This window comes from Borostomias antarcticus (assembly GCF_949987555.1).
Source record: "Borostomias antarcticus genome assembly, chromosome: 13".
Lineage (NCBI taxonomy): Eukaryota > Metazoa > Chordata > Actinopteri > Stomiiformes > Stomiidae > Borostomias > Borostomias antarcticus.
In genome coordinates, this window is record NC_140246.1 from 11,440,671 (window position 1) to 11,464,468 (window position 23,798).

Here is a 23,798-nt window from a genome sequence, read left to right on the forward strand (position 1 = left end):
ATCCCAACAGTCATTTAGGTGGCACTTCTCTTTTGGGCAATAGAATGTCATTGGGGAATGCAAGGCGTCTTCTCTTCTAGATCGCAACTTCGATGTCACGTTGCTTGAAATCAGTTATGTTCAATGTTAGTGTGTGCAGGTGTGTGTGCGTGTGTGGTGCATCTTGTGAGGAGGTGACCAGCAAGGTCATTTTTCCTCCGATTCCTCGTCAGAGGAGAGGACAGTGTGATGGCCCATGGGTTTGGCCTCTGAGCCCTCTGGTTCAGCTGCATTCTGATCTCCTGGTGTTTGCGATCCCTTGGTGGACCGTCCTCTGCTGCTTGGACCCGTCGGCAATGGCTTGCATGGGTCCAACGAAGTCCTCTCAGATCGCTGTCTGCGTGATGAGTAGAAACTGGTACGGCCCGAGCCACCTCGGCGAGTTCCAGCTCCTTCGTCTGTGGTCGTGGATTAGGACCCAATCCCCAGGAGAGATGTGATGCAGGAACCCCTCCTTAGCCTCAGGAAATGGCGGTCCTCACTCTGTTGGAGACATCTGTTAACATCCTCCGCCACCCCTGTTTTTGAAACATGATCTGGCCCGTGGGCTAGTTTGAAAGCATAATGAAAACATGAACGAGGTAGTACAGGTTTGTCATTAGGCCCTAGATACAGGTTAGTTTGGTGGTGGAAATGTGCACTTAGTCCTTCATTTCTTTTTCTCCGCAGGTGGAGCAGATGCTTGTAGGTCAGAAATGTAGGCTCTTGAACTGAACCCGGTCCATCCCTGTACTGCTCCACGTAGGGCCGGCCCGGGTCGTGCTGCTGGAGGGCTCACCTCGGCGCTCCCGCCTCCAGCACAGGCTGATGAAGTGCTCCGTCTGTGGATCCACAGATGAGAGAGACAAACAGAGACAAAACAGAGCAAAAGAGAGTCCTCTGGTCTGGTCTCCCTGTTCCCTTCTTTGGTCAGGAACGGTTATTCAACAGTCTGTAGGAGATACTCAGAAACATGGTTAAGTGCAAGCTCCTGCTTTGGGGAAAAATGTTGTTATTTTGTCAGGAAAACTTAAACAGGGTGACTGTTCAAGTGTCATTTAGAGCCAGTCTGCAGTATCCTACAGTGACATCAGGGGCAGTGTTAGAATGACTTCAACACGCTTAGTCCCCAGTCATGATCAAGGCAATTGGATTTGGCTCTAGCAGTTCTCTTGCGATTTTATGAAAATAAAATACGCTATATTCTCGTCTCAACAAAACAACACCCCCTAAGGGTGAAAGCAAAAATTCCCTGAAGTCAGGATAAAAATAGAGATGGGTCAAAGAAAATGACACTAAAATGAACTGGCTTCATTTACAATTAACTAATCAAAATACTCCATCAAAGCTTCATTTGTATAGCTAAAATTTGTATATCTAAAACCTCCCTCTTCTGCATTTGAGGACAGAGTATTTGGGCACTGCTCCTGTTTCATACTTATCTGTCGCTCACAGTGAGTTGGTGACATGGCGTTGGTCTGCATCTCACGAAACCCAGATCGCCCATCTGTAGGGAAACAGGCCAGTAACCTCCGGTGTCCTGTGCCCGTCTCCTGGTTCGGCATTCACCCATCACTCCCGGAACGACAGTTGTCTGTAAAATACCACTCAGAAAAAACACTCAGGCCCGATGAATGTGCCTCAAACTATAAACATGAGATATTTAACATACTCATTTAAAATATATATAAATTGGGTTATGAGATGCTGCATTCAGATTAAGATACTGGCAACCCTTATCTATTCCCCCCACTATTATGCACAACGCTTATGTCTTAAGCTACATATCAGAAAGAGAGACAAAACAAACAGTTAAAACAGACAAACAGCAGGTCCCAAGCAGTCCCCAGGAAGGCATGATCCAGGCTTCTCAAAGACCTGCCGCCCAGGGTCCATAGCACCTGAAAATTAAGACTCAAAACACAGACTGGGTTCAATAGCAGAGGAGAAGGCCTAATGCCAGCTCCTCAAAAAACACATTATCATTATATGAATGAAAATTCATACAGTAGAAATGCATAAAACGAACAGCTTATGGCCATTCATTGACTATTGAAACAAAACTCCTGAATCAAACACCTATTCAACCCTGTCAGACTTTTGAGTTCGCTCTACATCTATTTTATCCTGTTTATTTACCTTAAAAATTAAAACTCTCTATCTTGGCTAGTTTAAAATCACCCTTATGGGTTGTTCAAGGGAAGTCCAGCAGGTGGCGCTCGACTTCAAAATCGGAGGCTCTTCCTTCCGGACCTGTTCGGACAAATACCTCGTAGAAAGAAGGGGCGTGGCTAATGGCGCAACAAGTCGAGGGGGGGAATCTAATTTTAAATCAGAGTTATTCTGCTGGGGAAAAATGGTGGAGAGACTGTTTGCTGAATCTCCTTATCTTTCCTTCCTGACCTAAAAAAAAAACTCTCTTGTCTACTCTCCCAAATCTTAAAAACAGACCAGTCTAGAGAATTAACTCTACTTTTCCCTTAACCCTCTAGCTGAGCCCGAATCTTAGAATTTAACACTAAAATGTCAGATGTGGATGTAAGAAATCGAAAATGCTTTAGCACATAACGAAAATCTGCCAACAAACGCTCGCAGAGTAATGCTTCAGCGCAACAATCTCCTCAGGCTAGCAGTAGAATCCTGTGACCTCCTCTAGCCCTATGTTATTAGCCGGGGTTACAGGGACACCTAGTGGTGATCCCAAAATGTTGCATGTATGACCCGGATGTGGTCTTTGGTTGTGCGCGGGGAAATTTAAAGAAACAAATCCCAAATAATCATGACGCAGCCTAAAAACCCCAAAACAGCAACGAAAAGAAACCTTATGGTTAACTCACGGCGGGAAAGAATACAATTTCGAAGAAACAAACATTAAGACACATTAAAATTCGCTTAGTACTCACCCAGTCAGGAATCTCTTTGTTCTCCCTCTGGCTCAAGGCGGATCACCGGGAGTTGTTTTCCTTATCTCCTAGGCAACCAGCTAGCTAGCCTACTGGGAATCTAGCAGAAATGTAACAGTCTAAAAAGGGTACAAAACAATACTTTACCTGGATCCATGGCGCGCGTAACAAACATACAATCAAGAGCCGAGGCTCAAAAATGCAATCAAAAATCCCACTGAGCCGGCGAAAAATAGCGCTTAGACAAACATAAAGACAACACAACCCCGTTCGGGGACAAAAAAAACAGACACTCCGGAGGTTAGCTGGTAATCGCACTCACTGCGAACTTCAACCCATTTGGAAATCGCACTCACTGCGAACTTCAACTCATTTGGAAATCGCACTCACTGCGAACTTCAACCCTGTGGGAATCGCACTATCTGCGAACTTCACTCTGTGGAAATCGCACTATCTGCGAACTTCAATCCTGTGGAAATCGCACTATCTGCGAACTTCAACAGGTTCCCTTTTGTGCTAATTCTGGAACATCGAACTAAAGCAACCCAAAACGTTATCCTAGAAGTGCACTCTCACTTCTTAACTACAGCCGAGCCGACAAACAATCTAAACTGTAGTCTACATCAACTGTAAGGGAGCGAGTCCCAAACCCAAAATTACACCTCTTCTGAAGAGAACCCCCGGTAGCCTAAACAAGGACGAAGTCAAAACGACAATACGATATAAATATGTATATTGCTGTTCACATCTCCTTGGATAGTTACTTACTTAATACCCACGCTGGGGTTTCCTGTTTTCAACCAATCCAGACCAACACAACTGAACCAAATCAAGGCAAATACAACTCAGAACCACAAGAGGGTTCGTTTAAACGTACCTGTGAGCCTCAGGAATCCAGTGGCAGAACTGAGGAAATAATCTCGGCATGCGCTCTGGCGCAAGAGAGAAAATTGATTTTCCAAGCCCATATGGACCGACACGTCTGTCGATCAGTCCTATCCACTGGAATCCCGGCAACACGCAGGTAGTCCTCCCAGATCATCCGCGTCGCCAAAACTGTGATAGTATTTTAGACTTGTCTAGTCCAAAGATTTACCAAGATACGTTCAAAAGGTTGAGTCTGGTTTATTGAATGAAATCAAATACTTGCGCAAGGACTTCCTGAACAACGCAAACAAAGGTGGTTTGTCAGAGAAGTGAAGTCAGTCACTTCTGGCCTGGCTTATATTCAGTCAGAACACAGGTAAGTCTTTCTAGGATTTCATTGGCTGAGTTGTCTATGCGTCATCGTGAGGGGACGGATATCACACAGTGAAAGGAAGGAATGTGGGATGAAACTCACTTTGAATATGGCTTTGAATTATAGACAAAGGTCTGAGTCAGGGCAGGAAGGACCAGGTGTGGCCTTTCTGACTTGGACAAAAGAGCGAGGCAGAGCTATGCAGAGTGTGTTTACAATTACAAAAGGGGACAGTTGAGGTGTTTTACATTTCCAAAGGGGGAGATTGAAACTATGATTTGCAGGGGACTTGAGGACAAAGGTTTAAGGTGGTGTTTGGATGTAAATTCCTGGACAAAGGTGCTCGCACACTGACATGAAAAAAAGGGAATGTCCACACTGCAGTGTATGTGTTATGCAACATACTGTATGTTGCAATTAAAGTAAGAGCAAAATCAAAATGTGAAAATAAAGTTAATCTTGTGCATAAAAATCAGGTTTATATACATTTAGATCAAAAGGACATGTGAGGCAAGGTGCCCACTGGGGCATTTTCCCCCGCTAGGGGGGCATCTTCCCTGTGTCGAGGGGGAAGATGCCCCTTTACAAGATTTTACATTTAGTTTTATAATAACAAAGTTGTAGCCAGTTATGAATTAATTACCCTCTGTGTTTACTTAGGCATACTTCTTGTCGACATATTATTTTGATATTCAAATGTTATATATTTTAGAAGAAAATAGACATTGTCCTTGAGGCGGCATCTTACCCCTCTTTCCCCCACGGGTTCTGTTATGGCTCAGAGGATATCCCCAAGTATTTGATTTGCTTGACATTTCCTGTATAGGCCTAATGGATGCTTAGTGGTGAAGAATGAATGCTTGTTGTATCATTGAATCATGAGGTGTCTTAGAGTAATTCTGTGAAACATGTTTCGCTACAGTCATGATGTACTGAATAAGCCAGTAGTAGCATTACATTTACCTATCATCAATTTCTCCTTTTCGTTTCCTTGGCAGATCTGTCATTGGCAGAACAGAGCCAGATGGAAGGGAACTGGACTGGGCGAGGGTCATGACATCAGGTAGAGTGTTAGACAGGCAGTGGTCTTCACCCATTGGCAAGTTTCCTAAACCACAGGAATCAAAGAACCATAGAACATAAGTAAATACATATCCATGAACAAAATTGGCATAGTTAGTAGACATCTCTCACATTTTTCAGAATTACTTTAAGCCCTCACACTCAAGTCTAACCTAACATGCTGGTACAGCCTCTGAGCATCCACAAATTATTCTTCATCTATCTCCCACTAGGGAGAGACAGGATATAATATACCTAAATTAAGGACTAGCCATAAAAGAGCAGGATACTGTCACTGGAGCAAGGCGCTGTTACCATCTAAACATTTATATGGCACCCTAGGTACATTTTTTTATAAGACTTGAGATAGGAATCGCTTACAAATTGTCATGCCATTTGATGCCTTATCAAAACTGTTCTTATGATTTCTAGACTTAACTATTCCAAGAGCTTGTTTATTTTACAATACATTTTTCCTTACAAGATCAAACCCAGAGAGGAGCAAGTGAGGGTGGAAGTGATAGCCTTCTGACAAGTGACACCTGTTAGATTTGTGCCGTTACACAGTTGGGATCAGTTCGACCGGCTGAGGTCGATGTGATGTGTGGACTGAGTTGAGATGGAGGAGTGTAACTGAGTTGAATTGGTGAAACTCACTCTTTAATACATATCATCCACTCATGCCATCAAATTGTGAGCTTTACTATGGCACAGCTGGCAAAAGCGCCATTAATGAAAAGTAATCATGTAAGTCACATAAGTCAGAGGACCAAGATTAGTGAGGAGGGTGGAAGCAATACTGACAAGTGATGCAGCTTACACCTGTAAGACAGGCATATTCATTTTAAGTGTAACAGGTATATATTTTATTTTATTCAAATGAAGTTTTGTAGTCATTGGGTTTGTTTTAAAAGTAAAGTAAAGTAAACATTTCCAATCAGAAAATTAATTTGCATGTTTCCGCTGACTCAACAATGCTTTACATATCATTTACTTCTTTGTATCACTGCATTAAAAACTACTCACCCTTAATCCACTTTACAGCCAAGGTCCATGACCTCAGCCAGTACATCCAATAGGTGTGCTTACTAAGGCTCGTAGCACCCAATAATGTAATAATTAACTGATAATGTAATAACACCTGAAAATGTAATAAAAGTTTGACTTAAATGTAATAACTTAACCAATAATGTAATAACATTTCCTGACTGATAATGTAATACAATTTTTCTGATAATGTAATACCTTATTACATTATTGGTCAAGTTATTACATTATCAAGTGGGTCTTTTTTTCAAAACTGGTAATGTAATACTTGACTGATAATGTAATAATCTAAAAAAAAAGTGAATGAATAATACTGTTAGGGTACTTTGTGGTATACTTTGGCATACTTTGTGGTACTTGTGGTATACTTTGGGGTGCTTTGAGGTACTTTGTGGTATACTTTGGGGTACTCTGTGGTATACTTTGCAGTACTTTGTTGTATACTTTGGGGTACACAGCACTACTTTGCAGTACTCTGCCGTATACTTTGGGGTATACATTGAGGTACTTACCCATTGCAGTAATGTGTGGTAATTTGTGGTACTTTGTGGTATAGGGAGGTACTTTGTGGTATACTTTTTTTCCTATTTATAGTTTTTATTGTTTTTACAACAAAGACATAGCTCGCAAGGTGACAACAACCTAGTATAGGGGAAATTATGTTTAGCTCTGTTTTAAGGTTACTTATGATCATATACAATGGTTCAGATTAAAAAAGTTGACAAAACTAGCACTTTTGAGAAAGTCTGATAATTGCTCTACAGTACCACCATTTAGGTCATACAATGGATGTGGGTGGGCACCGTGAAAAATCATTCAAAAACATGTTAAACTCTCGATTTCAAAGACAAGAAGCTCATCGAGGGGGTAATTGGTGTCCGTTGGTGTTCTGACATTAAATTCGCCGCAAAGTATGAATCCTGTAGGGTTTTATTGATCATTTTATGAAATCCATTGACTTGTATTGACGCAACCGTTGTAGATGTGTAGATCAATCCGCAGAGGGGATTCAGGAAGCGGAACTACTTCAAGGCATTGCGCGAGATCGTTATCAGTTCAAGCGGAAGTTTACACATGTATGTGCTGCGACTAAATAGTTCTATGCTAAATATTTAAAAAAGCCTTTCCAGATGAACCAGAATCTTACTTTATGGCGAATTATATGTCAGAATGCCAACTAACACCTCGGTGAGTTTCTTGTCTTTGAAACTGAGAGTTTAACATGTTTTTTGAATGATTTTTCACGGTGCCCAACCATTGTATGACCAAAATGGTAGTAGAGCAATTATCATACTTTCTCAAAAGTGTTAGTTTTGTCAACCTTTACTACTCCTTTAATCAGTTAGTTTTAAGTCCTTCATCCATTCAATGTTATAGCTCCCATATTATGACGAGAGTTGAATATATCGAGATGTATTGAATGGGTTTATGCTTGTGAATAAATATCATGGTGTCAATGTTTTTATGAATACGCCAACTGTCTGTCCATATCCTACGTGTTGTCACTTTGTAACATCACCATCAAGAGATGAATAGGCCTAAGCCTACTATTTTAAACCTCACCACAGATATAGGCAAACGTGACTTAGGATAGCTAATAGGCCTGCAAACGGAGATGTCTGTTTATGCAAAAGAACTCCTCAAATATGTTGTACATTTTAATCGGGAATCATATTCTGAATTTGGATCTGTAATCATTGAACAAGGAATTTATATGTTTGTGTGTGAGTAATTTTCAAAAATCAAAACAGGAATTGGATTACTGGAAAAAAAATTAAGAGAGGAACATTAGGAACATCCATGGTGAGGGTTAGCAAGCATGGAGGCATGGATCATCACATCATGTCTGAAATGTGTTCTCGAAGGAAGGTATTTGAGGTACATGGAGTGGTACACCTGAAACAAATTTGAGTCACATCCGGCCATAATTAAAACATTGCCACATTATGAGGGTGAAAACTTTTGTAAGACTTCTATATTTGAACATACCTCTAGTATTGTTTGTGGATGCACTTCGTCATATGCTCCAGGTCTTTAAAAAGCCGCTAGTCTTTCACAATCTTGACGAGTGCTTTGTGGGCTTCAGATCCTGGGCTTAACCAAAACGTACTTCTCTGGCTGGTCTTATCAAGAGGCTCTTGAGCACATCTGTGGTAGTGCCTGTTCCCTGGCCAGTCGTGTCAGTTGGTAACTTGGTGTATTACTGATACACACTTCTCTTTCAACACCTCTGTGTCACCCTCACAGGTTTGTGAAACCACAAATGGTTTCTAATGGATGGAATCCACTCTCCCAGGACTTCCCTCCTCTTAGCTGTAGTGGGCATTTTTTTAAATTTTTACTTACAATTGCTGAACCTCATTTCTTTTACAATTTGTGGATGTCTTTCAGTGGAGATGGTAGAGACCTTCACTCCATTGTCTTATATGGTTTGAAGAGCTTCTTTAAAACCTTTGATTTCCATGATATTAGAGTTCGAAACTTGGGTGCAGCCTATTACCTTGAAGTCCACCACCTTTTGACTCTGTACATCTAAAAAAGTGTATATGCAGTATTTGGCTGAATGGTCTGGGGAGTTGCACCGACCATCTCCACTTCTGCTTCATGTGACTTCATGGTAGTTAACACTGCACTCTGCTCTTTGGTTCATATCTTCTCAATAACAGGAAAGACAAACTTCTTCCTCAGTGTTGTGTATGTCTTTACTTATTGCTTTGAGGTTGATGCTACTACAGAACTGTTAAAATGTAGCATACAGTAATGGATGCCACTGAAGAAAAGTGATGCTGCTTAAAGCAGGTTTCCTGCCCCTTTGGTCCCACTCAGAGTAGGCTGAGACTACCACCTGTAGCTACTGTACAGCCATTGGCAAATGTAAGCTCTAGGGTTAACTGTGATCCTTCATTTTGCAGCTACTTCATATCAAGAAATTGCTTTGACTGTTCCTCGAACACCATAAAAAGACTACCTCGGTTATGGGTGTCAGTTGAAGCTTGTGATTCTTGGGTGCTTTGAGAGATCAGATTAATTTAAAGTGTGGTCTGGATCAGATTGTCTATCCCGTGGCTCACTCTCCTCACTAAATTCATCATCTGAGAAAAACATCCTGGTACTCCTCTACTTATAACTCAATTTCATGTTTACATGTGTAAACATGGTCCATAGCTACCGGATAGTGCACATCCGCTGGCCGCTGTACCGCTGCATCCAACATGTCTGTATCCGTCTGAGTTGCCGCATTGATGATACTTGGAGAACACTGTACACTTACGGATTGCTGAACTGGTGGATGTTCAGGTTACTCCATGATCAGGATGGTGTCTGATGGCTCGCCTTCAGAGATTGCTACTATAGGAGCAGGCTCAGACATCCAGCATCTTAGGCATCCAGCATCTCCTGTCTTTTCATAGAGCGAGGGCGATCCGAGGGCATTTAGTCTCCTTGTGAGAGAAGATTATAGGCACGGTATTTGCTTTTAGTCTTCGCTTATAGCTAGAGATCGACCAATAATCGGTTCAGCCGATAATAGCAGCCGATATTCACGTTTTGGCGCCATATTGGCTATCGGCTTCATAAAGCTGATATTGCGGCACTGCCAAAGAGCCATATAATGTTGGTGAGTGCTACCGAGCGTGCGTGTGCACATCGCCAAGGAACCCGGAGGAGTATTAGGTTGATAACACCTTACTACACTGGGCATGCTTGGTTATGTGTTTCATGATTAGTAGCAGCGTTCAGTCTCACTCTCTGTAGCCTGCCCTGTTCTAGATGGCAACGTTCATTTACTGTAGCTTGTTAAACATTTAATTTCAAAGTATTCTTTTTTTATTTATTAATAATAATTATATAATAATTAATAATTCATTTGTATATGTGTGAGCTGTAACATGATACTGTACTGTATGTGCCCAGGTGATGACCAAAATAAAAACATAATATAAACTATTTTATTTGCATAGCTTTTTAATTGAGCTTTCTCTCCTTGTCATTTTGTTTTACAAAAAAATTTAATTGGTGATATTGAATATCGCCTTAAATATCGGCTATCGGCTATCGGCGCAACACGTCAGGTGAATGCTGCATACAGTCAGGTTGTACTGCATTGTACTACCACATGTTTTTATTTCAATTTATTTCAATCAAAGGGGTGGGCAAAATAATAGGAACACATGCTAGTACAATGCAATACAATTCAACAGCATCACAAACTACATCCTCCAAAATGATCATATACTTGAATCACCACCTCTCGTAAACTGTTGCAACATAAAGTGAACATTTTAACAATCATGAAGAGAGATTTATTACAGGACTGTTGTATTAAAATGCAAATGTTTTGCAAGGTGTACCTAATGAAGTGGCCGGGGAGTGTATATTTTTCATGATAAGCCAATAGATACAATTGAGGTTATAACTGCAAAGTTAAATTGAAAGTCTAATTAAGCATGATTCTTTTCAATGTTTTGCTGCTTCTGCTTCGCATCATGCCAATAATCACGATAAAGTACTCCCTTGTGTGTAATAACTTAATTAATATTTACCATTGATAGCCTGCATTTCCATACACCACAAACAACACATTCTTGGAACAACATTAGAGTTAGTCTCAACATGTCACATAAAATATATTCCCATTTTCACAAAAACCTCAAAACCCATCACAAAACCTCAAAGATGTGTGTGTGTGGGGGGGGGGGGGCTGCTGCATTTGCTCTACTGATCTACTGACCTAGAAGAACCACCGATCAGAGAACATGGAAACCAGGCCAGATCCAGCATGGCTTAGGTGCGACACTGACTTGTTTCTGTTCAGGACTGGTAGGATGGAAGCTAGTCATGCCACTGAAATAGCTGTGAATTGAAATGACATGAAATAATGTCTGATAAATTAAGATAGGTCTTGTTGCTTGGACACATCAGTTCCAATGCTTCCAATGCTAATCCAGCACAATAAGAGCTGGATAGCCAGTTAGCTCATGGGCTCACAACAACTAGCAGCAGCTTCCATAACATTAATGGTAGCGGTCAGTGGCTAAAGCAGTTACACTGATGATAACATAAAGTCATCCCCACCGGGAACCCCAGTCTCCTGGGTGGGAGTCCAATGCTCTCACCACTACTCTACTTGTGCAGTGGCGATCGATGGGTGGGTTTTGGTGTCCTACTTCCAGTCCCTAGTGTGGGTTGGGGTTAGAATCAGTGGCGATTGCTCCTATAAGCCAGGGTAAGCCTGGCTTACCCATACAAATCCAAATAAAACTTGTTTTTTGCGCCTTCTTTCAGTGAAAGAAGGCACGGAATCGACTTTCAGACTGTTTTTGACTTAAATGCGTTATGTATTCTGCCATATCGCTTCATTTTCATCCGTGTTTAGCGTTTTGGTAGTGCTCCGTCTCCCCCTACAGTCCTCCTGAAAATACAGTCCACATTACGGTCCGTTGACAGTCTTACTAGCTCGTCGTTCACAATTCAACATTGTAGGCCAGGTAAAATGATTCGGGCTTACGGAAATCAAGACCGAATGAAAAATCAACCAATCAAATTAGCCCGAACATACAAAACCGCGAATAATGTCGTCATCAGTCGAAATGTAACCTAATCTGTAATTTGTCAAAATGCTTAAAAGTGGGCGTAGGGTAAGCTAGTTCTCAAAGTGCTTACATTGGAATTCCCATTGACATTTTAACATTGGGACGGTTTATCCAATCAAAACTTGTCATGACTGTCCCGTCATTTACGTCACCTGTCAATCACATTACCCACTTTAGCGATCTAGCTAATGTATCAATATCATGGAAAACTGAGATCTTGAGTATTTGTTGAAAGTTGATTCCAGTGGATTAAACGAGTTTGGGTTACGATAAGTGCTGGGCCGTTATCGGCGTTAACGTGCTGCGTTAACGCCAGACTCTTATCGCGCGATAAAAAAAAATATCGCCGTTATATCTATTCTCAAAGTTGGGTCTGGGAGCTGGGTCTACATAGTGAGCAAGCCATGACTTTCACTTTTATATTTTAGCGCGGATGTATACCTGGCCGAATTACGCTGTAGGGGGCAAGAACAAGACTGAACCTGGTCCGCACATGTGTGAAATTAATTACCACATCAAATGTCAGCTGACATGGAGGACGCTGTGAAGCCGGGTTTGCTCCAGGGCCAATTTGTTTTCAAGAAGCTTCCCAATGGAAACCTCGACAAAACCAAGGCTGTGTGCACCTTGTGCAAAGCGGAATTAGTTTACTGTAGGAGTTCCTCGAGTCTCAGGTACCACCTAAACGCAAAGCATCCCTTAGTTGATGTTAGCAAGGTTGCCGGGCCAAGCACTGATGAAGCGCCGGGAAAAGGTTGTGTTCGTCAAAGTACAATGTTCGAGTGTAACCGAGGCAAGCCCGTCAGCACAGCTCTATCAGCCAAGCTAACTAACCTCCTAGCTCAGTGGATTGCCATCAACTGCCGGCCTATCAGCGTGGTTGAAGATGATGTTATTTTCATTACCAATTATCAGAGTAGAACAGCTTTCTCAAGCGGTTTGTGATGTATTTTTGAAAAAGTAGATGGGCTCCTGGTCTAATGGGCCACCTGGCCTGAGAAACCCGTTCTCAAGGGCTTACTTTTGGTCATTATTTAAGTAGCGCACACATTTTGAATGCCTTCGGCAGAATTCAAATGAGCCATTTTAATCTAGATTAATCTAGATTAACTCCAGGATTGCAGTGAGATTAATCTAGATCAAAAAAATTTATCTATGCCCACCACTAGTTACGATATAAGGTAGGTCTTTTGTGATTAATTACCAGTTGTTATGGCTGTGCGTTTTGCTTTGCCTAGATTTAATCAGTACTCGAGAGCGTGAACTTTTCTTCCTGGAGCGGTCAGCTAATGGGGCTAGTAGCCTAGTAGGCTAGTAGTAGCCTAAACACTGGACACAGGAACATACAGGAAAACTATAGTAGCCAACAGAAATATCGGCACCCGCTGCCTTACCCTCTCTCCACACCCCAAACAATGACTCCTGACAGGTAAATAGACCCAGGTGACATCAATTAGCCTAGCACTCTGCCCTAGTGACACACCCACACAGACACCCCCCCACAGACACACACCCACTAACACTGGGGACACATGACAGTACTTCCGTACCCCTACAGACACACTAAATAAACTACAGAGCCATTATATGACAACAATGGCCAAGCACCACCAAGAGGAAAGACAGGACGATAAAATACACCCCCTTAGGGCACAGCACTCAATAGCCTACTCCCCTACTTTACTAATCAGTGTTTAGCCTACTAGGCTACTAGGCGTATTAGCACACCGCTCCAGGTCTTGATTTGGTCTTGATTAGATTTGGTCTTGACTTCCGTAAGCTAGAATCATTTTACCTGGCCTACAATATTAAGTGACTAACGAGCTAGTAAGACCGGTGTCAACGGACCGTAAAGTGGACTGTATTTTCATGAGGACTGTAGCCTGAGCACTATCAAAATACTAAACACGGATGAAAATGAAGCGATATGGCAGAATACAAGACGCATTTAAGTCTGAAAGTCGATTTTCGTGCCTTCTTTCACTGAAAGAAGGTGCAAAAATCAAGGACTCACCATTTCATTAGGTTTTGCTAGAATCGATGCATTTGATTGATGGACCTGGTGGCATCCATAGTTCATTCTTTTGTTGCCAAAATGTGCACACTTAATTGTTTGCCAACAGTAAAAGGATCTATATATAATGGGTAATTACTGAGACACATATTGTTGGTATAATTTCAAAACAGGAGTATTTCAGATGTTCAATTACTGCACATAAATTCAATAACTGACATACAACCAACAGGTAACCGCATTTTTATATAGCTTCTATAACATCCAGTGACAAAAAACAGTCCACCCCACAAGTTTTAAATCCATGAGTTTTGTAGGATTTCAGCATGGGAGACGAGATCCTTAACCACATGGGAGACAAGCTCCTTAACCACTAGGCCACTGGAGCTATTGAAATTCAATGGTGTCATAGTCTTTTGTTTTGATGTTCTTGGACCACTGCCTCTTGTGGTAGCAACATAGAACTGCAGGTCAACAACGGAAAGGACGAGAGGGACAACCCGGCATTCCCTTTTCATGGTGCGACGGCTTATGCCTCGCACAAAAAACTCGGCTCCTATCAGTGCATTACACTGACTGCAGTGTCATCAAGGTAAAGTTGTTTTCATATTGGACATTCAATAGACATTCGGCATTCCATGCCTTGGGACTGAGGTAAAAGTAGCCTATAATCATAATCAGGAACCTGTGTTACTCCTGTTCTTTATTTATTTTTTATTTAATAGGCTACTGTATAATAACATCTGCACTGTTACATCCCAACTCCAGGGATTCTTTTTTTCAGTTGAAGAGTAGGCTTCTGTCAAACAGTAGGATTTTGCTAGAGTGGTCAGTCAGAAGTACTGTCAAATGGGTGTAATAAACCTGGTTGATTGATAAAAATCAATACAGTAATATGATTTGAAGATGTTGCGCAACAGTAAAAACATTCACACATGTAGCCTGAATTTAATTTATAGCTACTGTAGAATGTTGACAGGATTAAAACTCCTGTCCTGTCACAGCCTTGCTGCAGCAGTAGAGTAGCCTAGTGGGTAAAACAATCAAATGTTCCAGAATGTAGAATTCAAATTCAGACAGCGCATGCCAAAAAAAAAACGTACTCCTGGGGAACTGTAAGTCATTTCAAGAATGTACTGTACGCGTGCAAGGATTAAAACTGTAAGAAAATTTTTATATTTTTAGTGAAAATCTAAGTTTGTGGAAGTAGCCGAGTTTGAATAATATACAATTGGGAACACAGAACAAGACAAGGAATAGGTATAAAATGAATGTTAGAATTCAATCATAGATACATTATTCATGGATTCAATGGATTTAAAATGTCCTTACATTCCCTCTGCCCTCAGGATCACCTCCAGGGAGCGGGGGATTCAACTGTATTTTTAAATTCAATAAATTATGTATCGCAATGTATCGCCGCATTGTATCGTTATCGTAAGGTATCCTGATACAATAGTATCGTGACCCATGTCTCGTGATACGTATCGTAGCATGAGGGCTTTGCCAATACCCAGCCCTAATATTAATAGAATGCTTAACTCTCACTTCACTGAGGTTTTTATTACACAAACAGAAGTGTATACCTAAATGAGTTTTTCATTTAATCCCAACTATACCTCCCGATGACATAATGTTTGAATGCAGCTGGATTTGAAAGGTAATGTTTGAGATAATTCTGTCAAATATTGGCAAAGTTACTGATCTAAGTAGAATTATTTGTGACAACCAAAGATTGTGAAACTACGAGAAATAAAGCAGAGAAAAGTGGTATGGATTATGCCATTTTTTTTAACTGAAAAAGTTATTAATCTAAGCACATTTAAGTCAAGTTAAATTTATTGGTCATGTGCTACATCAAGTAGGCTACAAAGAGCAGTGACATGTTTTTAATTGATTTTTAATATAAGCTATTGGCATCTATTTTTTGTGACAAACAACCCTTTGTATGGTTTTGGGATGCTTATAACACTATAATAAACCAGAAAAATGCTTTTATTAAATAATAAAATAATAAAAATGGGGGCGGGGGGTGGGCACTGATTATTATTGTATTTTTACTTTGGTCCCTAGGTGATGTTCTACCACAGAATGCCGAATGTCTGTTGAATGTCCAATATGAAAACATCTTTACCTGGGTATCAAGGAGAAATAAATGGCGCCTACCTGTTCGATTCTCTGTAGTCCCGTCATTGCTACCGGCTGCTGCAATGTCCGCCGACATGGCTGGAGCCTGTCTGCCCGAGCACGGCGCCGCAGAGCATGTGGACGTGGTGGCGGTGCTATAGATATAGGCTAGTAAGTTAGTAAGTCAGAGATGGAGGGAAGAGGCGGGGGTTGAAGATGTTGTATAATTTGACTTCATTTTTCTGTCTACAAAGGCAGGGGAGAAGGGAGGGGAGGGAGTAACCTACAGATAAAAACGTGCCGGATAAAGTAGACTATGGGGTTTTGAGGACAGCAAGAAAACGCGTAAGAGGTAGCTGCAGCTGTCTCCTCCTCCATCATCAGTTACCACACGTTCGCCTCCATTCACACTACCAGAGACTTAATTGTCCATTCATGCTGTTGGGTGTGCGGCGAGAGCCATTCATGAAGATTTGTTATGAGTTCAAAAAAACGTTTTGGCGCTTAAAGAAAATGTAAAAAATCAATGATTTTACCTAGCCTACTGACTTTTAATGAGTCATTATATATGGCATTTAGGCAATTAGTCTTATTTAGCCTACATTGTTGCTTGACCCTGTTCTTTAAGTAAGTTATATGCCTACATTTATTATCAACTCTGGTTAGGCTCCGGACTAACCTAAATAAGAAAAATGCGGATCATACTCAAATGGCCTGAAAAAGAAAGCTATCGCATTCATCAATGTCCTTCTCTAGCGCCAATTAGCCTATCTCACCTAGTTTAGGCAAGAGTCGAGACCTCTGCACGAGGGTTTACATAAGGGGAAGCCTGCACGTGCCAGTCAAGAACGTGTTGACCTAAATATTATATAACCTGTCCCTCACATGGGTTGGTTTAACCCATTTAAAGCTCCTCGATGGCGAAAGTACGAGTGCGCAAGCAATGCGTCACTTACAACTCGGTCGTTCCATAAACGTTTCAAAATATAATTGATTGCACGTTTTGAGCTTATCAGGGCTGTAGCCTATAGTTATCATGTCATATATCCACAGTCAGTTAAAATGTGAACTTAGAACATAAAACCCATAGGGTTCAAGTTCAGTTCAAATATTATGCACCATATTAGTACAATGTAGCCCCAACAGTGAAATGTTTGTTTCTAAGTGTGCTCAAAAAACAAAGTACAAAATATAAAATAAAAGTAGGGTAGCCTACAAAACAAATGCTACAAATATAATTACAGCTGCTGCACAGCACTGGATTGGGCCGGGTGTTTTGAGGAGGAGGAATTAGGCTATTAAAAAATTAAAACATCTTTAAAATCATGTCTGAAATCTAAACTGTACAATGCCTGAGTAGGCATTAGCATGTTTATTATGCATCACCCGGGGCTTGAACTCACAACCAGACACTTGTTGAGCCAAGTGAAGCTGGCAGTTTGATCTTAAAAAAGAAAAGAAAAAAGATAAGTCACAGCTAGATATTTAGGAATCCTGCATGAACATATTAGTAGGCCTACATAGCCTACTGTGATGGAAATGAGTTGTGGGACTCTGGAATGAGCTTGGATTTACTGATTGATTTGATTGGATTGAACACAGGTCGAACTGATTGAGATGTAATCAATCCTCTACTTCCAGCGCAGCACTGAGTGGCTGCCCTCTTGTATTTCCCAGTATCTTCTTCTTCTTCTGTAAGGGCCGGGCAGCCTCAACTCTTGTATTTCCCAATATTCTGAATCTTCTTCTTCCTAGGGAGTCTGACTTTCCATGCATGAACAATCACCAAATTTTGCAAATAGGTCCAATCCTATGCCCAAAGTCCTCAACTGCCATTGTGGGCCATTAGTCCTGATGGTGGCGCTACAGCAACCGTCTAAAGTTTAAAACTTAAAACAAATCATAACAAATCAGTCGTATGTGCTATCACTTTGTAACCACCACCAAAATGTAGGCCCAAGTGCAGAAACCTCCATATGCTTTGGCAGGACTTATGAAGTCTATCACTCTTTTTTTTCTCAAAAACTGTAAAACCTATAAAACCCTACTCATCCCACGTTTTGGTCAATTAACACCCTAATTGCTACACTACATCTTCAGACTGTCCTCCACAAACAATCTTCACAGAATTTTGAAATATCAAAAATTGAGACCACAGCGCATCAACATGTTTTACTGTAAACAGTACAGTGTGCAGCTACTGCAAATACACGCTCAATAAATCTCCAATGTTCATGAAAAATTGAATTTTATCTCAAAAACTGAATTTTTGACAGTATTTTGAAGTATGTCCTCATTTTGTCCACTCACTACTGCTGTTCATACAGGAAAAAACGATCAGAGACGTTGTTGGCAACCATGCCCCAATAGTGGACCTTAGGACTACAACTGGCTAAATTGACTCTGATTGACCTGTGGCACTGATCGTTTGATTGGTTTCCACCTGTCTTGTTAGTCTGTGTATGTCTACATGAAGCTTCCCCAGGGGCCTCATTTATCATTGAGGTACGCCTTTTTTTACACGGCCTTTTCCGCGATTTCAGGCGTACGCCGACTTCCCCCCCCCCACAGCTTGATCTATCAACCAAAAAGGGCGTATATTTAGTCGCCTTTTTACGCGCTTTTCTACGACACCTCTCGACTCGGCGTACCGATTTAGACGGGGTTTTACCATGGATGTATTAATAGTAGGTATCTGTCCCCTCCTTGTACATCATCCTGTGTTATGTTTGCCAAGATACTGTGATGGAAGGGGTTTACCTGCCCCGCCCACATACTCTGATGAAGCACACCTGGCTAGGTTAATGGGGGGAGACAATTGGAGGCAGGGGGAACAGATAAAAGGGCCCAGGTAGGCCAGGATTATAGTTTAGCCCTCGGCCAGGGTTACCGGCCAGTCCCTACCCCCACTGACGAGTAAGCCCATAGTTGAGGCTGAGATAGGATAGGTGTAGTCCTGATTCTGTGTTGTGTGATATGTGTGCCGTAGTCCTGATTCTGTGTTGAGTGATTTGTGTGCCATGTCCCTGCCTTTTTAGCTTTGCCCAATAAAACATTGTACTAATTTACTGATTGACTGGACCTCTCGTACTGTTCACATTCTCCTATACCCACGGTAAATTGTATTACAATACATATTCAAAGCTGATAAGAATGAGAACCAGTCAAGACTGACGACAGTGGCTACCACCTGAGGGAGTGGCTGCTGGTTCCCGGACCCTCAGAATGAGCAGGAAACTCAGTTCAACAAGGTACATTCCCGGACATGCAGCGTCGTCAAGCGCGCCATTGGTCTGCTCAAGGGCCGATGGCGTGCTTGGACGCGTCGGGTGGTAGACTCCTCTACCACCCAATCAAGGTATGTAAGATCATCTGGGCATGTACCATCCTCCAGTATGAAGGCCTGCTATGTTCATGTAGGATTCCTACAGTATAAATATCTAGCTGTGACATACTTTTTTTTAGGTCGAACTGCCACTTGGCTCAAACAAGAACAGGACCTTTCCTTGGTGTCTGGTTGCGAGTTCAAGCCCCGGGTGATGCAGAATAAACAATTCCTACTCAGCATTGTACTGTTTGGATTTCAGAAACATGTTTTTTTCAGATTTTTTAATTTAGAAGTTTGATATTTGTCTCATTCCTCTTCCTCCTCAAAAGGCCTGGTCCCAATCCAGTGCTGCACAGCAGCTGTCATTAGTTTCACTTTTATAATGTAGTTTGACCTGTTTTAATTAAATATTTTAATTTTCATATTTTAATTTTTAATTTGTTACTGTTTCTTATTTTCTATTCTCTTTTACCATATGATCTGTCCTGTTTTACATTTTTATACCATCTACTAATAAACTGTATGTTTTTAATTATTCTCTAAAGCATGGGTTCCCAAACTCAATCAATGTGGGCCTCTCCTCTGAAAACAGTGACACACCCACACCCCCCCAACCCCCCAAATGTGTCCATTTTGCAAGGCAGCATTAGCTAGCCCATAGCGTTACACAGCTAGCTCGGTGGCACCTGTTGCTAGTTAACGTTATGACGTTTTTGCACAATACATTCATGCCTGCAGTGGGAGGCTCTCTCTGCACTATCCAAAAATGTAGTATACATCTCTCCCATAATTTATTTCGATTTTCTGACCTTTAAAATCATGTTTCATTCATAAAAACCATAGAAAATTCAAAAATAATTTTTCTTTCTAACCTGAATTTCTTTGGGACCCCCCAGGGGAGGCGCGCCTCACAGTTTGGGAATGCCTGCTCTAAAGCACTGTGTGCTACATTTGCTTGTATGAACGTGCTAGGCTATATAAATAAAATTGACTTTGACTTTGTATTAGATCAACTATGTATATATAATTGATCTATATCGCATGTTATAAAACATTACAAAATGGGATAGGGCAAACAGCAGCATTGTTTTGAATTTTGTGTATTTTGAAGAAAATAATTTTTTTCCAGTAATATATTCATCATTCATTCAAGTTTTGTTAAAAAAAATCAAAAGGTACGGTATGTGACTGCCACTGGAGGTTTGGTCCTGAGGTCTGCCAGGGTAATTTTTCTGTTTTTTGTTTTGTTTTTTACAGATTATGAAAGTGTAAATTGTAAGATTTCATATGATGTGCAAAGTACGGAAATATATCCGATGTGTGATAAAATTTGAATGGAAATTAGAGATTTGTTGGAATATACAGTACAGCTTCCTATAGAGGCTACTGGACATTAACAAATGGGGGGAGCTTCCTATAATTAGCACAAAAACGTTTGTACGCTCACTTGAGGTGTTTTTTTGCCCTTTTTCGAAAAAGAGCTTGTGTGCAATGTGCAAAATGGGAGATGGAAACATATTTTTTGAAAAAGGTCTGACGTAGCGAACAGATCAACTGTTTCCAATGTTGGTGTCTAGTGCCCGTCACTGTCATATCACCATTGCTGCATGCATTGCAATCATCAAGATTCAAGATTCCTTTTATTTGTCACATGTAATGTACGGTGTAACAGTGAAATGTTGCTTCCGACTCCATGATTATGCAACGAATAAACTCTAATACTTCATCAAATCAAAGCACAATTTATGATCTTGGCCAACTGATTATAACTTTAATTGTCTAGCTAATGTTAGCTAAATAACAGACTGAAAGAAAGACTCATTAGTTATGTTATATACAGTATAGCCACTCTAGCTAGCTAAGCAAACTGTATTTAAACACACATGAACTGTTTGTTTTGAAGCACTTTTTCAATTCTTGTTATAATAATGAAATCTGGGAAAAATAATAGATTATGCTAACTAAACTAATTACTGAAGACCTTGGTTCGCAACCTCTACTTATTCTACGGTTACAGCCATGTGTAACATAGCCATGTAGCCTATATTGCTATCTTCTCACGAAACTACACTTTGTGTATCCTAGTTTCTACCAGTTGATGGAAAGGCGTCTAATTTGCATTTTCAAAAGTTCACTTAAAATTCACTTGACAATTTATAGAAACATGGCTAATGACAGCCAATCACAAAACCTGTGATAAACCTTCATTTGGTAGATTTTTATTTAACCCAGTTAATTTACAAATATCGCTGAATAATGAATACAAATCTGACATTTAATTAAATTAATGTATTACATTAATAATTACGATAATATACTTTTGTTGTGAGAATGGATTTCAAAACACACTGGTTACAGAAAACATTTTTTCTTTATCTTATACTACTGTACCTAGTAATTTCCCATTGCAATAAATTAGTTTCTTTCAAATACATTGTAAACATGAGCCTGGTTGAAGTACCGGATTGGGGGGGATTTAAATACTCTTGGACACAAGTCTGGATAACAAGATGTTTTAAGGGTCTTTCACACTAGAAGGCTACAATCAGATGGAATGGATTTGCATCAATTCACATCCAGGGATGCCCGTCCTTGCTTTCACACTGCAAATGTCTTTTTACCAAACACTAACGTGCCACGTGACCACAGTAACCATTCCGAACACTATTTTCAGTTATGATGATGAAGCTAGTAGGCTACGTACATGATGATGTCATGATGAAGCTACAGTACATGATGGTGTTATGAGTTAACATGAACATGTGCTGCTTAGGCTATTGTGGTAAAGTAATTTGCATCAAATCACTACTGACCACCTCCCCAGCAGGTCTGCTAGATGCATCCCAGTACAGAACAGTCCACTAGCTTTCACACTCATGTTTGCCTAAAAGGTGGAGTGTAGAGGACTGATGCAGATTACTTTATGCCAGTGTGAAAGGTCCTGTGAATACAGTATGTTCCAGTCAAAGACTTGGGAGAATAGGAGGAATTAAAGCACAAATCAACACATGAAAGGAGAAGGCTCTTTTTCGACAACCGGGACCTTATTTACGGCATACGTAAAAACATCTTATAATATGCTGTAAAAAGGTCCAGGTTGTCGAAAAAGAGCATTCTCCTTTAAAGCACAAACACTGATACAGTAATACTTTTGCTCTCTACTCAACTCCCTAGAGATATACACAGCATTCATGTATTCATTCCCCGCTGGAATAACTTGCAAGTAAGCCACTGATTCTCAGTGTGAAAACAGACCATACAAATGCATATTCTCTACTTAGCCTACGATTCATAATGTTCCTAATGTAAATAGCTCCATAACAGTAGATCATGTTCAGTCCATTGTAGGCTAGCATATTAAATAATTATTTATGGTTTGTGGCTTTTAGGAAAATCCGTACAGTTCATTTTGAGGGGAGAGATATCTGGAGGAAATTGATCCTCTCTTCATATCCTTTTTTGTGCAACCTCTTTTTTGTTAGACATGTTATTGAGACCTCTATTAGGCTACTATCTATCTATAGCTCCTGTCCTCCATCAATCTTGCCAAGATCAATCCTTTGCTAACAAAATAATTGATAAAATTTGTATTTAGGCTGCTTTCATTTTTATCCAGATAAGATTATGCCTGATGGTCCACGGTCTACTGTAAATCTCATAATCATGAGGAAAATATGAGAAGTTTAAAAAATATGAGAGGTACTGTATGTGGCATTGTTTTGATTAACATTTAAATTCATCTTAATACTATGTACGCAATATTCACAGGCTCAGCCAAGAACAACTATATAGCATGCACTTTTGATAAATCCCAGAGCCATATACTGTATACAGTACATGTATATTTCACTGTCATTGTTCACTATATTTACAGTAACTCATGACTGAAGCTTTCTTATTTGTGAAATTCAATGAAATTCAATGAAATTAAAGTGTAGAAGAATCCCCCCACAGAGTAAAGTTTAATACCAGTGCTTACACCAAAGAATATCAGCAAAGAAATTGGAAGTCAGAACTGTGGAGTATGATTCAAAAATACATCTGAAATGTTTATTCCAATCGCAGGGTGGACAAATGCTTTGCCCGTCTGGTACACCCATTTATTCTTACGTCACAGTCTGATGTGACATGATGTTGTAAACCGCCCCTGGCAGAATTCCTCTAATTTACAGAATCCCAAGCTTTATCTGTTTCATAAGGAAATGGACATAGGACAACCACTAATCCTCGCCAAGCATTCAGAGGTGTAGCCTTCACAGGTAGGGCATTTAAGGGGATATAATTGATTGGTGTATACATCAAATACCATCATGGCAAATGGGCCATGATACTATATATATTTATTAGCCAATCAATTATATCCCCATATGGCTCCACCTACTGTATGAGGATCACACCTTTTAAGGCTAGACCAGCAATTTAGTTTCACCTGTGTTTGACTATTTGTTTATGACACTGTAGAGGCCTA

General features: G+C 40.5%; 1 protein-coding gene across 1 annotated transcript in view; it reads right to left on the reverse strand.

Annotated features, from left to right (window-relative positions):
• The window catches only part of LOC311316836 (basic helix-loop-helix ARNT-like protein 1), a gene marked incomplete at both ends in the record, with an annotated part of 43,239 nt that extends 21,031 nt beyond the window's left edge, over positions 1-22,208 (reverse strand). The window contains one exon of the mRNA XM_084447771.1: positions 22,144-22,208. Within this exon, the coding sequence (XP_084303897.1) occupies positions 22,144-22,208 (65 nt within the window). The remainder of the gene's footprint in view (positions 1-22,143) is intronic.
• Between the last annotated feature and the right edge of the window lie 1,590 nt (positions 22,209-23,798).